Source organism: Hibiscus syriacus, unplaced genomic scaffold, assembly GCF_006381635.1.
Source record: "Hibiscus syriacus cultivar Baekdansim isolate YM2019G1 unplaced genomic scaffold, ASM638163v2 tig00005678_pilon, whole genome shotgun sequence".
NCBI lineage: Eukaryota > Viridiplantae > Streptophyta > Magnoliopsida > Malvales > Malvaceae > Hibiscus > Hibiscus syriacus.
Window position 1 is genome coordinate 70,047 of NW_024062064.1, and position 15,799 is coordinate 85,845.

Here is a 15,799-nt window from a genome sequence, read left to right on the forward strand (position 1 = left end):
ACTTAGATTTAAAATTAATATAAACCTTCAAACTGCATAAATCATCCCAATACTGAGCCAACTTAAATATCAATACATACTTGCAGGAAATTCATTTTAAAAACACTATATTAAATATACATTTGCACATAAAATCAAACCTTAGGAAATCTAGAAAGACGACCCAAACACAGTAAATAAGGCCAATAACAACGATAACGATTAAACCCTGAAAAGGATAAACCCTAGGGCTTTGGATAAGGAGTATCAGCTCTTTCCACAGCAATAGCATGCACAGGAAACTTCATCTCACATGAGAGCTTGAGAACTTCGCTCAAATCAACTGGATGATTGGCTGAATCCTGAACCCACTTGAAATTCTGCACCAGCTTAGCAACCCACAGGCTAACTGTGACGAGCCCAAGGTTCTTTCCAGGACAAACCCTGCGCCCAGCACCAAAGGGTGCGAGCCTCAGGTCTCCACCTCTGACGTCTACGTCGGCTTCCAGGAACCTCTCGGGCTTGAACTCCAGAGGGTTGTTCCACACATTAGGATCATGCGTTATGGCCCACATGTTCACCATGGCGGTTGTGTTAGCCGGAATCAGCATCCCGTTACTGAGCTGGACGTCCGACGTGGACAGCCTGGCCCACGAAAGCAGTGGTCCCGGGGGATGGATCCGCAGGGTTTCTTTGACAACCGCCTGAAGGTAAGGCAACTTTGACAGGTCGGCGTCGGTGAGGGTTTTGTTCGCCACAACAACGCCGTCAATTTCAAGATGCAGCTTCTCTTGTATTTCCGGGTGCAAAATCAACTCAGCCATGACCCACTCCGTCAACAAAGCCGTCGTATCAGTTCCTCTAAATATCATTTCCTGCACCAAAATCCACCAAGTTGACTCAGTATTCAACATGCAAGTAAAATTACTATAGACAATCAGTATCACTAACCCATAAAACGGCAACCATGTCATCTTCTTGGAGCTTTTCTTCACCGTCGAGAGAGTGCAAGACATCTACAAAATCAGCATTATCAAACAACATTTTGGACTCACATAGTTTTTGTTGGTGTTGTTCAATGATGCCTTTGACCAGTTTTCTAACTCGGGGAACCAGTTTCGAGCAACGTTGATTAATATGAAAGGGGTCATAAAAGTAACTCAGCCATGGCAAATAATCAGACCAATTAAAAGCCCCCAAGAGTTCAAACCCTTCTCCTACCATATCCCTAAGCTCTTCCAATTCTTCACCATCTTTTGTCTGGTCATATCTTTTGCCAAAAACACTCCCCATGATGTTGTTCAAAGCAGCAAACTGAAGATGTTTTCTTAAGAAAACAGAGCCATGGAGTGTCTGCTCATTTGCTATGTCGCGCAGCATGGTGGTGCTGTCTAGTTGGCGACCGGTTTCGTGTGCCATAATGCGCTTTGGTGCAAAGAGGTGGGAGGAAGCTATCCTTCTCAAAAGCCTCCAATAGGTTCCATTGGGAGCGAATCCTATGGCTCGACTGAACATGAGGCTTTTAGCTGACTGTTTGATGGGTCGGTCGGCGAAGTGAGGGGAGTTTAGGATTTCTCTTGCAGTATGATGATCGGAAGCTACAACGACAGGGGTGGAGCCGAGGCTAAACGCCATGAGCTGCGTGTTGCCACCGGACCAAGCCATGGCAGCAAGGGAACGGTGAGCCAAGCCACGACTCAAAGTAAATAGGCTACCAAATACAGGGAGACCCCTAGGACCAGAAATTGGAAGGCTACCCTTTCGGTTCCTTCCATTTTTCCATGCAATCCCACCAACAGCAAAAACCCAGGAAAGAAAGGCAACTGAAAGAAATGCCATGAAGATGGAAAGCAAAACACAACCATCTAGCAGGTTTTTGGACCCAAAGAAAGCTGGTAGAGTAAAAACCCACCAGGTTGTATCTTTCGAAACCAAACCCAACTCCATTGGAGAACAAAGAGAAAAAGCCACGATAAAGAAGATGGTTTATGCAGTGGTAGAAGAAAATGAAAGGATTGGATACTATATATAGTGTAAGAAGATGTTTGGTGATAATTGTAACTGTTATATTTTATTATTCTATGGATTTATTACGTTAAAAAGATTGGAAAAAGGAGACGAAGGAAGGGGGACTGTTTCCGTGGAGAGAGGAACACGAAAAGCTGATTTGCATGAGAGAGAAATAAAAAAGGGAAGAAATGTAATAATAATAATAATAATAATAATAATAGCGTATTGTGCGGAGGGGCGTTATGACCTTATAGAATACGTGTTAACCGCAGAAGATAAAACGGAGAGAGATTACAGAAGAAGTGGGGATGAATGAAGCGCGACTCATAGTGGGCGACTTAGTCGGCCCAAGATTCAGAGATGAAATCGTACGGTCATGGTTGACGAATCATTGAATGTGGATGTGAATCCTGAAAAAACTCTAGTCTGAACTCTGAATGCTTTTAGCATAGTGTTTACCCCACCCACCCAAGCCAGTGGTTTTTCTTTATTTTCTGCAGCTCAGCTCAGTCTCGTTTGACGACTCAGTGAGCGAGTGAGGACAGACGAGGTCGTGGTTTTTGGTTGGAGAGCGAGCCCCAACTGACGCACTCCTTACGGCCGGCTGCTGCTGCCACTCAATTCATTGGGTTTCACCTGAATTCAAAACCTACTTGGTGGAACAATCACTTCTACGACGATGACATTTTAATGGAGGAAGAAGTTAAAAATGATTCATTCTTTTATGGAGGCAATGATTCCAAACGAATGGCTAAAGATTTGAAAATAGTTGATCTTATCATCTAAGTACGATAAAAAAGAATGTAAAATAAGAAATGTTAAACTTCCGTATAAGAAATATATTTGAGAAATAAATTACAGACAAAAGAAAAATATATTTAAGAAATAAATTACAGACAAAAGAAAAAATTCAGTATGTCAAAAATAAAAGAGTAAATTATTTAAATGGTAACTAAATTTTTAGGGTATTTATATTTTGGTCACCCAACTTTTGAAACTTGCAATACATTTATTAAACTTTTAGTTCCTTTTTATTTATGTCCCTATGGTTCTCTCCATGAGTTTTTCGCTGATGTGGCAGGTAACCTAACTATCTTCTTCTTATTCTACCATTGAAAACCCTAATCTCCAAAAAATCAAAAACCCAAAAATCATAACCACATTGAAAATCATAACCTCCACCCGAAGAATGTGGAAAACACTCCATCAACAATGTCTTGGAGCGGCTAAAAAAGTCACTCTTCATCGCCCTCCTCCATTTATATCCCTTAGCATGTCACCTGATAACCAAAAGAGAAGAAAATCCACCTTCTTATTTCGTATTTGTTGACTGCAACAACAACCCTAGAGCCAAATTCATCCACCCAACTGCTGATTTATTGGTGTCTGACATTGTTTCCCCAACCTATGTTCCATTAGTTGTTCAATCGTTCTTCGACCTTGATAGAGCGATCAATTATGATGGTCAAACTAGGCCTCTGCTATCCATTCAGGTCACTAAGCTTGTAGATGGTGTGTTCATAAGTTGTTATATGAACCATGCTATCGACCATGGAACCTCCTTCTGGCATTTCTTCAACGCATTGTCAGAAATATTTTAATTGCAAGAAGATAATGTAAAAATATCACGCCCCAGTGTTTGAGAGATGGTTCCTAGAGGGCTATGAACTATTGCTTAAACTTCCTTTTGTTGGGAAAATAAACGAGTAATTTCCCTAATTACACCGAAATTGATAACGGAGTTCGGCCAATTATGCATACGTCTCCAGACTGCTACAGATCTTTTACTAAAGGGATAAAATTTACAGGTGTTTACAAAAAACACTCACAACTCACAACCCAATTACACCCTAAAAATTACTCTTAAGAAAACTCTCTAATTTCTCTAGTATTGGGAGAGAGCTAGAATGATTTGGGATGATTTTGAAGCTAAATGAGTTAAGATATTTATAGTTGAAAGTTGAAGCTGAAGGACTAATTTTATAAATACCCTAAAGTAAAGGGACTAAATTTGGTAATTTCGCCTTACCAAAATTTCAACAAAAAATAGCCCATTTTGACTAATGCCATTCGGTGCATTAATGCACTGAAAAAAAGGCTTGACTTTCAACAATCTCCCACTTGAAGACTGATTTTAATTTATCTTCACACCTCAATCAATGCAGTAGCATTTCTACTCTTGTTAGTCTAGCATGCCAACTGAAGTTGAACACAACTTCAATTTTTCCGTAGTCACCGTCTTTGTTAACATGTCTGCCGGATTTTGAGCTCCACTAATCTTTTCAAGTTTCAAATTCCCATATTCCAGAAGAGACCGAATAAAATGATATCGCAATTGTATGTGATTCGTCCTGGAATGAAAAGACGGATTCTTCACTAGATGGATAACACTTTGACTATCGCAATACAAAACATTGTTTTCTTGTTTCTTGCCTAACTCTTCCAAGAAACTTTGGAGCCAAACCATCTCCTTGCTGGCTTCCGTAAGAACGACATATTCTGCTTCAATTGTGGAGAGAGCAACTATCTTCTGTAGTTGAGAAACTCAACTCACTGCGGTACTTCCTAGAGTATAGACATACCCTGTAGTGCTTCTTATGATGTCAATATTTCCAGCTAAGTCAGCATCTACATAGCCTGTCAGTATCGTATCTCCACTTTTGAAACAAAATGCTTTGTTTGTGGTACCCCGTAGATATCTGAGGATCCATTTGACTGTTTCCCAGTGTACCTTGCCCGGATTATTCATGTACCTTCTAACAGCTCCTACCGCTTGAGAATATATGGTCTAGTACAAACCATGGCATACATTATACTTCCAATTACTGAGGTATACGACACCTTCACCATGTATGCACGTTATTCCCCCGTCTTTAGTGACTGTTATTTGGAGAGTCTAAAATGAACACCTAAAGGTGTACTTACTGGTTTAGTATCTTGCATGTTGAACCTGGAGAGTACTTTGTTGATGTACTCAGCCTGTGATAACATCAAAGTCCCCGACTTTGTGTCTGTCTTAATCCTCATCCCAAGAATCTGCTTTGCAGTGCCCAGATCTTTCATTGCAAACTGCTTCGACAATTTTTGTTTTAAGTTTATAATCCCCTGAATGTCTGAGCCTACAACGAGCATGTCTTCAACGTACAACAATAAAATAATAAACCCACTTGTTGTACAACAATAAACTTCTTGATGTAGCAACAATGATCTGCTTGGCATCTAGTAAAACTACTGCTACCCATGAAACTATCGAACTTCTTGTACTACTGTCTAGGAGTTTGTTTTAAACCATACAAGCTCTTCTTCAACTGCATACCAGGTTTTTCTTGTCTGCCTCTATGAAGCCTTCTGGCTGCCTCATATAGATTTCTTCCTCCAAATCACCATGAAAGAAAGCTGTCTTTACATCTAACTGCTCAAGATGTAGATTCTCTACAACTAAAAGTTTTAGCACCAGTCTGATTATAGACAGCTTCACGACTGAAGAGAAAATTTCATTGTAGTTAATACCTTCTTTTTGCTGAAAACCTTTGACAACCAATCTTGCTTTGTAGCATTTGCTCCCATTGTGCTCTTCTTTGATCATGTAAACCCACTTGTTATAGAGCACTTTCTTACCTGGTGGTAATTCAGCTAATTCCCACGTCTGATTTGACATAATCGAGTCCATCTCATTTTCATGGAAGACTCCCACTTGACTGAATCCTCCACCTGCATTGCTTCATCATAGCACTCTGGTTCACCATTGTCAGTCAGCAACAAGTAGTGCAAAGAAGGCAAATAACGTTGGGTTGGTTTAGGAATTCTGGAGGAGCGTCTAAGTTCTGGTGTGCCTGGTTCTTCTTGAACTGCTTTAGGACTAATCTGAACATCATTTCCAGAAATCTCCTCAAACTCAGCAAATTCCTTTGTTTCAGCTTCGGTATTAGAGCTACTTGATTCTATGGTTGACCTGTCTTTGTACATCACATTCTCATTGAAAATGACATATCTGGTTCTGATGATCTTTCGATTTTTGTAGTCTAAAAAACGGTAACCAAAATCATCACCACCAAACCAACAAAGACACATTTGTTGGACTTAGCATCAAGTTTACTTCTTTCAGCAGAATTTATGTGTACATAAGAAATACAACCAAACACTCTTAAGTGTGAAAGATTTATTTCTTTTCTGCTTCAAACTTCCTCTGGTATTCCTCCATCCAAGGGAACTGAGGGCCCACGGTTGATCAGGTAAGCTGCAATGTTGATAGCTTTAGCCCATAGTAATTTGGGTAAGCATGCATGTATCTTCATGCTTCTGGCACGTTCATTCAGAGTTATACTCATACGCTCTGCTACGTAATTTTGCTGCGGTGTCATGGGAACTATTGTCTCCATCTTGATCCCATTGTTTGCACAAAATTCTCTAAATCTACTATTTTTGTACTCTCCTCCATTATCAGACCTCAACCGCTTGACTTTCAAACCAGTCTTATTTTCCACCATGGCCTTCCATTTCTGAAGGTATCAAAGACTTTTGATTTCTTCTTTAGAAAATAAACTCACACCTTCCTTGTAGAATCATCGATGAAGGCAACATAATATAGTGAGCCTGCAATAGATAGAACTGGAGATGGTCCACATACATTAGTATGAACCAACTCTAACTTTGTAGCCTTGGGCGTCCTGCCAATCTTTGCAAAACTAACTTTCTTTTGTTTACCAAAGATGCAATCCTCACATAGGCTGTCATCTATACTCTTTAGATCCGACAGCTTCCCTTTTGACAAAAGTGTCTTCATCTCTTTCTCGCTCATATGGCCAAGCCTTTGGTACCATAGGTTTATTTTTCTATTAGCATCTGCTATTGTAATGATATTATATAAATTTGAGGTTTTATAGAGAGTACCAGTCTTCTTTCCAAGAACAAGGATGAGTGCTCCTTTGGTAATCTTCCATTCACAACCTGAAAAGGTTGTACAATATCCTTCTCCATCAAGCTGTCCTACAGAAATCAAATTTCTTTTAAGGCCAGGAATATGTCTCATTCCTTTCAGCTTCCAGGTGGCCTGGTTTGGCATCTTTAATCGAATGTCTCCTTTTCCGACGATCTTCAAGGTTTCATCATCGCTAGATGAACCTTCCCAAAATTACTACTGACATAGTTCTCCATGATTTCTTAGCATGGGGTGGCATGGAAAGATACCCCTGAATCCAAGATCCATTATTCAATCGGACTATTGACGCATATAATCATGGCATCACCTATTTCCTCTATCACGTTGGCAGATTCCTGTGTGCCAGTATCTTTCTTCGGTGCTCGACAATCTCTTTTAAAGTGACCCTTCATGTCGCAATTATAACTGTTAAAATATTTCTTTCCCGTTTTTTATTTCCCCCTTCTAGATTTTGATCTATCACGATATGGATTTCTTTATGAAGTTCTCCCTCTAGACTCCGTGTGCAAGGCTGAAGAGCTTAATGCTTCACTCGATTCTCTCCGTCGAATTTTTTCACTCAATACCAGATCCTGAACATCATCAAATTTCAATTTATTGTTTCACTACGAGCTGCTAACTGTTGTAACAGGAGGATTCCAACTGTCTGGTAGAGATGATAAGTGAATTAAAGCTCGAACTTCATCATCGAATTCAATTTCCACGAAACTTAAATGGGTTGTGATTGTGTTGAGTTCATTTAGGTGTTGAGCCAGTGATGCCCCTTCCGTCACCCGTAAATTGAATAATCGCCTCATCAAGTGAATTTTGTTTGAGGTCGATGGCTTCTCATATATACTAGAGTGAGCCGCCATAAGACCCACCGTGGTCTTTTCCTTTGCTATGTTGAAAGCAACATTGCAGGATAACGTCAGTCAGATAACTCTGAGGGCTTGTATGTAGTGAAGAGCCTAGTCTTCATCCTTCATGACCTTTGGTTGCTTTCCTAAGAGAGGTTGATATAGCTTTTTCTGGTACAGAAAATCTTCAATCTACATCTTCCAAAAGCCAAAGTCCTCACCATCGAACTTCTCAATTTTCACCTTCCCTTCGTCTGCAGCCATCGCTCCCACTCAAATCTGGCTTCTTTTGGATAGTTTTTAACAATTACTGCAAACCACAGTGTATTAGAACACCTCCGTCGACAAACTCGTATCGCCGACCAAATTTGGTAATTTCCCCTTACCAAAATTTCAATAAAAAACAGTCCCTTTTGACTAATGCCATTCGGTGCATTAATGCACCGACAAAAGGCTTGCTTTTCAACGTCTTTCACTCATGAAGATGAGTTTATCAGTAGATTTGAAACACCACAGGTGTTAGAGAGAATATTCCACTTCTTGGTAGAGTCCATCGCAGAGCTAAAAAAAAGGCTAACACAGAATATAAAACCACGAAAATCTCCTCCTTCTAGTGTTTATCTGCATTTGTTTAGAGAGAAATCACAAGGACGTGTCATTTTTCAGGTGAAATGGTAACTGATTGCAAATTGGCTATAAACAAAAGGTCAAGACTGGAACCACTGTTGTCCCTAGAATACTTTGGGAACTCGATTCAAACTATGAGACCATATGAAGCACAGGGACGGCAAAGGAGCCTCGTTTCAAGTACCCGATACGTTTCGGGCACAGGACGACTGGGGTACGTATCGAGGATGTGCCAGAGTGGTAGGGTACGGTTGATTGAATTCGAGGATGATCAAAGCTTTTTTGGGGATGTTTCGGGGATGTCCATGGGGTAATTACCACTGACAAGAATTGCTTGGGCAGAGAAGAGGAAACACTATTCGAAGGCGGAGAAGGAACCTTTGGGACCCTATTTTGAATTCAAACAAAAAATAGAACTGAAATGGTGAGACGGACAGTGGGAGCAAGAAGAGGAAGTCCCAACGGGCAGATGATGAGCCTAAGCCAGGGATTGAGGTCCTCTGTTTCTGAAAAGGAAGAAAAGAAACAAAAGGAAGAAGAAGCGGCCGCGGGTGAAGAAAGTAGGATTTATAGAATTTTTGGTATAATTGCCAGTTGATCCCTGATCTTTCTAGGTATTTCAAAATTTGAACCAACTTTTTAGTATTTTTCAAATTGGACATAAAAGTTAATTTAGGGGTCTGGAAAAAATTATTAAATGTTAGGATTTTAATTATAGTTAAATTAGGGTGTTACACCTATTTTTCTATGAAGTATTGACTTTGTTTATGATTTTTTATATATATTTATAATTTTAAATTTTTTTATATGTCATACCCTTAGCGTCCCATACCCTATAATTTTAGAAATTACTATTTTTTGTCACTGTCCCCATATCCGTATCCGTATAACATATATGAGAGCAATTACCACAACGAGTGAATTGATGGATCATGATCTCGATTGGTCTACTTGGAAACTGCACCAAGCTGTGGCTAACCACATGGATGAATCAATCTATGGTTTCATCAATGGTTGGTTTCTTTCACCTTCAATTTACCAAATTTCAATGGGGTTATGATTTTTGGGTTTTTGATTTTTTGAAGGTTAGGGTTGTTAACAGTAGTAATATTAGTAGTTGTAACACCCTAAACCAGTACGACACACACTCAACCGATCAGAGTTCCATACGGAACCACCAGAGTGGATTACCAAAATTGTTCTTTACTAGTAATACTCATCATGAAATAAAATGACAACATTTATATAAAACTGTTTACAATCAGGAGCTCCCAAAATAATAAATTAAAATATACATACCATTATAAAAAAATAAGTTACGAATCGAATATACAAAACAAGGTTTACAAATATACATGTCTTCTAAAAAGAACTCGAGACGTACTCTTCTCTGAATCTGGTATGGATCTAGTCTGAACAAAAGCTCCTTTACAGCTCCGCATATGAATCTGCGTAAGGAAAAAAATTCCAAACGTTGAGCTAACTATCCCAGTGTCACACAAACAACTAAGCCAAACTAAAAGGGTTCATTAAAAATGCTCAAGTCAATTGATAAAATAAAATGATGAGTATACTCGTATAATCACCCTCTACTCTATGGTAGACATCATGGTGCGGCTGAAGGATTTCTGCATCTCGGAGCTCACACACCCCTCTAGACTATCAAGGATGAGGCCCGAAATCTCTGCATGGAACACAAAACCCTCAACTAACCCAGCCCTTATGAGTGTCAGACCTTGCACCCTAGTTAGTTAGTTTAAAGTGCCTTGCGCACTACTTAAGGATATCCAGTCCGATTCTAAACTCCGTCACCTTATCTTTATTAAATGAATTAGTGTGTTCTAATCGTATCTCGAGCATCAGTCAAGGCTAGTTTTATGTTGCCCTAATTGATCGTGTTTCAAAATGTAATTAAACAATACTATTGTTCCACTTGAAGTCTTATTTGAGAGTAATTAGAGTCCTTGGGAACCTCTATTGTCCCTTAAAAACTTTTGGGTTTTGGTACACAAAATTGAACGAGGGTATCGATACTCAACCTTAGGTATCGATGCCCTAATTAAAGTTGAAAATGAGTGCTGAAACTGGTTTCTATGTTGCAAAATAGACTCTGGGTATCGATGCTCACTGAGTATCGGTACCAAAAATGACTATTGGAATACTGGTCTCGATACCAAGCCCCTAGTATCGATACCGAAACCAAATATCAATACTCGTTCAAGGGGTATCGATACTTCCCTTACAATATCCACGTATTTTAAGCCTGAAATAAGAAGAATATCGATACTAGTTCCTCCAGTACTGATACTCAGACTCGTGAATGCCCTTTTTGGGCATTTAAACATATTTACATTGCTAATTTAGGGTTTCTATTTGTTATTATTGTCTTATGTGATCATAAGGGGTCAGAAATAAGGCTTTATAACATGCTTAAACATAACAAATATGAATTCTACCATGGTCATGCTCAACATGCTTTTAACTCAACCATTAAGCTATCTTGCAGTTTTAATGATTCACTAAAGGTATGAATAAGTTGTGAATGTGTTACCTTATCACTTTGGCTACTAGAAATCTCCTTAACTCAACCAAGGTTTAACTTTCCTTTATCTCAAGCTTTTGAGCTCTCTTCAACCTTCTTCACTAAATAAAGGGTAAGAAAAGGGGCTACTAACTCAATTAAATTCTTGGATTGAGGTTGAAAACACTTTTTAAGACTTGAATCTTACTAAAATGAGCTAGAATCCATAGATTATCATAAGCCTACCAAAAACCCATTTTTGATTCTTGATACATGCATCACAAGGTTCACATCAAAGGAAGAAGTAATAACTCTTCCAAATGATCCACTCGCCCAAGCTTTGGAAAATAAGATCAGAACAGTAGCAGACTTGTGATGACTTTTTGAATGGTATCCTGATCTTATTTGATCAGCATTTCTTCTGAATATTCAACCGTATTTCCCTTACCTTTTCAACTGTTTTTTAATCGCATCAATCCAATATCAGGAACTCAAGATACGTTCATTTTATTAAAGACAACGCATGCAGAAATTCCTATACGAGATTAATACGTGATTAATACGTGATTTTGTAAATATTACGAATTTTCAATATTTATATTGATTATTTATAATATAATTTAATATAGGATGATGCATTATCCTTTATGATTAGATTTATTATTTTATTAGGAATTAAGGTTGGGTTAAAATATTATTTTTAGTTATTATTATTTTATTAGGAATTAGAGTTAAGACATGTTTAATTTATTATTATTTTATTCATTAGTTATTTAGGACCTTTAGAACTCATCCCCTATATAAATGAGGCTTCATTCAACTTTGTAAATAAGATTGCTTTGATTAATAATACAATGGGAGTTCGTTTTTGCAAGTGCTGATTGCCTTGTGCCTTCGAAGCTTCTTCTCTTGGAGTTCTTTCAAGTTCTTGTGAGGGAGATTAATCTTCACACTCCAATTTTCCTTTACATAGCGACTAGGAGGGTTGGTTAGAGCCATATTATCATATTTTCCTTTTTATTACGACTAGGAGGGCTCGATAAGAAACTTACCCATATATTTTCCACAAATCCATCCTCACCATCATCATCTTTACCGTTCACCTTCATAAGAGAGATATTTTGATTTCTTGGTTATCATACTTTATTTTTAATTTCTTTGTCTTTTATTTATCTAGTTATAATATTGTTTCTCACCTTGTTTCCAGCAGTTAAAATAAACTATAAAAGACCCTAGTTGCTGCCACCACCTTCCCCTATTCATCCCTCTTTGTTCTTCATCGAGTCTAGAGCATTCTAGGTTTGATTCTTCAACAAGAGCAACATTCATTAATCTTCCATTTCTTCCCTATTAATTGGTATCATATTTGGGCCAATTCGTGGAAAGAAGCAAACAATCTTGCTTGTTATTGCACACAAAACCGTCAAGGTACCCCAACGGAGCTAGTTCGCAAAAGATTCATCGTTTCAAGTCAAAATTTCAAAAAAATTGAAAAATAAGAAATTTAGGGCTTATTTTATCCATATATCATACTAATCCTAAGAGTAATCCCCATTCCAAAATTCACCCCAATCAGAGTTCATTAGAGCCTTCAAATACATCATTCAAGTTTATTCGACAGTTTCGGTCTAGAATCTTATCGAATTTCTTGAATATTCTAAAGGATGAATTTCGTGGTGAAAATTTTCATATTGAAACTTATATTGAATATAATTTACAAAAAAAATAAGAATTTTTGGAGATCAATAAAACCTTTGAACAAAGCGATCACAAAAAAACAGATTGCTTGAGGACTCACCGTTCAACAGAGTCTATTATATACTCCTGAAGGTATTTGGTTCTAAAGTTTTACAGGTGGTTTCTCGACGCAACGAAAGACATTCAAGAATTTTTCCAAAATATTTGGACACTATTAACCGACTCAAAAACGTTTCTCAAGTTGATCTAGCGTTTTTTAGGTTTATGGGTTGGTTCTCCTTTTTTCTTTGACTCTTAGTGCTTTAGGTTCTTTTGTTTTTCCTTTTATTGTTCTTTTGTATTATCTAACACATTATATTTCTTGTATTAGTTGGCCTAAAGAGTTTGCATACTTCATCCTTCTTTGCATTCTTGTTCAATTAGAGTCTAACACTTCTTTGGCATCTTAGAGCTTTTAGGTTTTCTTATCGTCTTTACTGGTAATCAAACTCCGATACGAACTGTGGAAGACTACTTGATAAAGTGAGTTTTAAAGAGTACAAGATTGACTTACTTGCCTCTCGTTGTGTTACTTTCTTGGAGTGACTTGTGAGGTTTCTTCCTTTGTTGAATTGTCTTTCTTTTATTTTTATTTTATTTTAAAATTTTCTTCCAAGTGTTATGATTTCAGGATTAGCGACAAAAACAACGAGACACTTATGGCTATATTAGCCACACTTGCACGACTCACGACTCAAATTGAAATATTTGATGAATTTACCAATACTGTGAGAGAATGAAAAGAACCACAACTAGATCTATCAAACCAGAATCCAAGACCAAACAATGTTGAACTTTTGGTACCCAGGCGAGAACAACCACGTTTCCAAGCACCCGAACTCTTTACAAAACCAAAGTTCACAATCCCGTCTTTCAAAGGAGACAATGATCCATACAGGTACATCGATTGGGAAGGAAAAGTTGATCTCATGTTCACATACCATGAATGCCCCCAAGCTAAACAAGTTCACCTCATCACCATGCAATTCGAAGGATATGCTCAAACTTGGTGGATGCAAACAAGGAAAAAGATCCAGAACTTCCAAATTCCAACAATCACTTCTTGGACCGACCTCAAACAAACCATGAGAAAGCGTTTCCGACCGACACATTATACATGAGAAGTTAAACTACGACTACACCGACTTTGATAATGTAGAAGTTCAGTTGAAGACTACTATAAGGAGATGCATTCCTTACTGAATAGGGCTAACATAACTGAAAAAGAAGAGGTCACCGTGTCAAGATTCGTCATCGGCTTAAACTCAAACATCACTGATCTTCTTGATCTACAAGGGTACAAAAACCTTGAAGATACACTAAAGAAAGCAATGAAATTCGAAGTACAAATCCAAAGGAGATATCGATTCAGAGAAAATTACAAAGGTACTTCATCCTCTTACCAAGGTAATCCTTCAAATCGTTCCTTATCTTTACTCCATCTTCTTTGAAAAACCCAAGAGATGACAAACTTGACAAGGAGAAAGGACGACCATCAAAGAATGATAAACTTCCATCCCCTAAAGATCAAATTATAATTTGTAAGTAGGTAGTGAAAGCAAAAAAAGAAAAAGCTGAGAAAGAGGCAAAAGCAAAAGAGATCAGTAGTTACAAAAGCCAAAAGAATAATGACCCATGGGAGGTGAGTGAACCTAAATATGAGAAGAAAAAAGTGACTCAAAGTCTATGTGTGAGCATAAAAGAATTGAGAGAGAACCTTCTTTACAAACAACCTTCCATCCTTGTTCGCTTTACGAAATCAATTGTTTTGATTCCTAACATTAACAAGGATTTGCCTAGTGTGTTTTCATCTTTGTTTCAGGATTTTCAAGAAGTGTTAGGTGATCCACCTAACGAATTACCACCAAAAAGAGGAAAACAATATCAAACCAATCTAATTCAAGGTTCCATCATACCTCATCAAACATACAATATCGAAGAAACCAAAGAGTTAGATTTGTTACGAAAAGATTACATCCAGGAAAGCCTTAGTCATGATGCCATCTTAATGACAAAATATGATTTGAACAACTCCACAAGCTTTATAGTTCATTCACATGGAATCCATGTAAATGATGAGAAAGTAAAAGAAACACGAGACTGATCCCACCACCTTACATCGCCAGTAGTTGTCGAATAGTGCTAGGTGACCCTCATGACGGGTTACCACTTGAAATCCCTAATCACTATGCCATATCAATGAAGAGTCACAATTTACGAGAGTCCAAACACAAATCCTTTAAGTGCGTAACAGATCGAGGTAAGCAAAACATAGTAGACGATGCTTTACCATTAAGGTATATTCTTAAGCATACTACTATTCCGAGAATTGAACATATCAAAGATGTATATCATGATAACTCAGATATTTTGTCCATTCTTTTAAAAGTGCTTTTAATGAGCTTTATCTTGTATATGAGTTTCCTTGCCAACTAAACAGGTTCTACAGTCTACAAATCTCCTCCTGAGAATTCTTAATTCATGAACCACACTTAGGAGACTTAAGGGATTACTTTAACAAACCAATTGACATGGTTTTTAAACACTCATTCTCGCCACACACGGATAATACCATGGAGAAATTATCTGAAGCAATCGTACAGAAAGCCAAAGTGGTCGGTGCCATGTTGAATTTCAACCAGAACATCAAATTAAAAAACTTGTATGAAAAAGAGGATTTCAAGACTAAAAGAAATCAATTCCTACAAAGAAGAAACCTCGACTAAAATGCATAAAGACAGATCACATTGATCTTGTTAAAGGTTTCACAAGTTTTTCTTTCAACACATCTAATTCTCTTTCTTTTGGATTTTCAGATTCGAGGACGAATCCTTTTTAGGAGTGGGGAAATGATACATGAAACAGAGTACATAATACATGCTTCTTTGGACTAATGTTTCTACTCGAACCTATTAGAAGAACAAAGTCTCGAAGATTCGAAGCATATCTATTCGGTAAGCATAATGTGAATGAATCATTAAACTATTATAATGTTGCTCCCTTTAATGTTTCATATTCGAGGTCGAATATTTTTGAATAAAGGGAGGATGATAAATGCATCACAAGGCTCACATCAAAGGAAGAAGTAATAACTCTTCCAAATGATCCACTCGTCCAAGCTTTGTAAAACAATATCAGAACAGTTAT

General features: G+C 37.8%; 1 protein-coding gene and 1 pseudogene across 1 annotated transcript; one reads left to right on the forward strand and one right to left on the reverse strand.

The window, feature by feature from the left end:
* Positions 1–224: 224 nt before the first annotated feature.
* On the reverse strand, positions 225–2,000 carry LOC120199859 (cytochrome P450 78A7-like). Its single transcript, XM_039200850.1, has 2 exons — positions 931–2,000; positions 225–854 (listed from the first exon to the last, which is right to left on the reverse strand). Exons 1-2 carry the CDS (start codon positions 1,924–1,926, stop codon positions 225–227), a joined length of 1,626 nt encoding a protein of 541 aa, XP_039056781.1. The 5' UTR covers positions 1,927–2,000.
* A 1,164-nt stretch (positions 2,001–3,164) lies between these two features.
* LOC120199852 lies at positions 3,165–9,454 on the forward strand (annotated as a pseudogene).
* The last annotated feature ends 6,345 nt before the right edge of the window (positions 9,455–15,799 follow it).

Coding starts and splice junctions, on each gene's coding strand:
- LOC120199859 (XM_039200850.1), bottom strand. CDS start 1,926: ATGGAGTTGGGTTTGGTTTCGAAAGATACAACCTGGTGGGTTTTTACT. Junction 855..930: donor ACATGGTTGCCGTTTTATGG/GTTAGTGATACT, acceptor ATTTTGGTGCAG/GAAATGATATTTAGAGGAAC.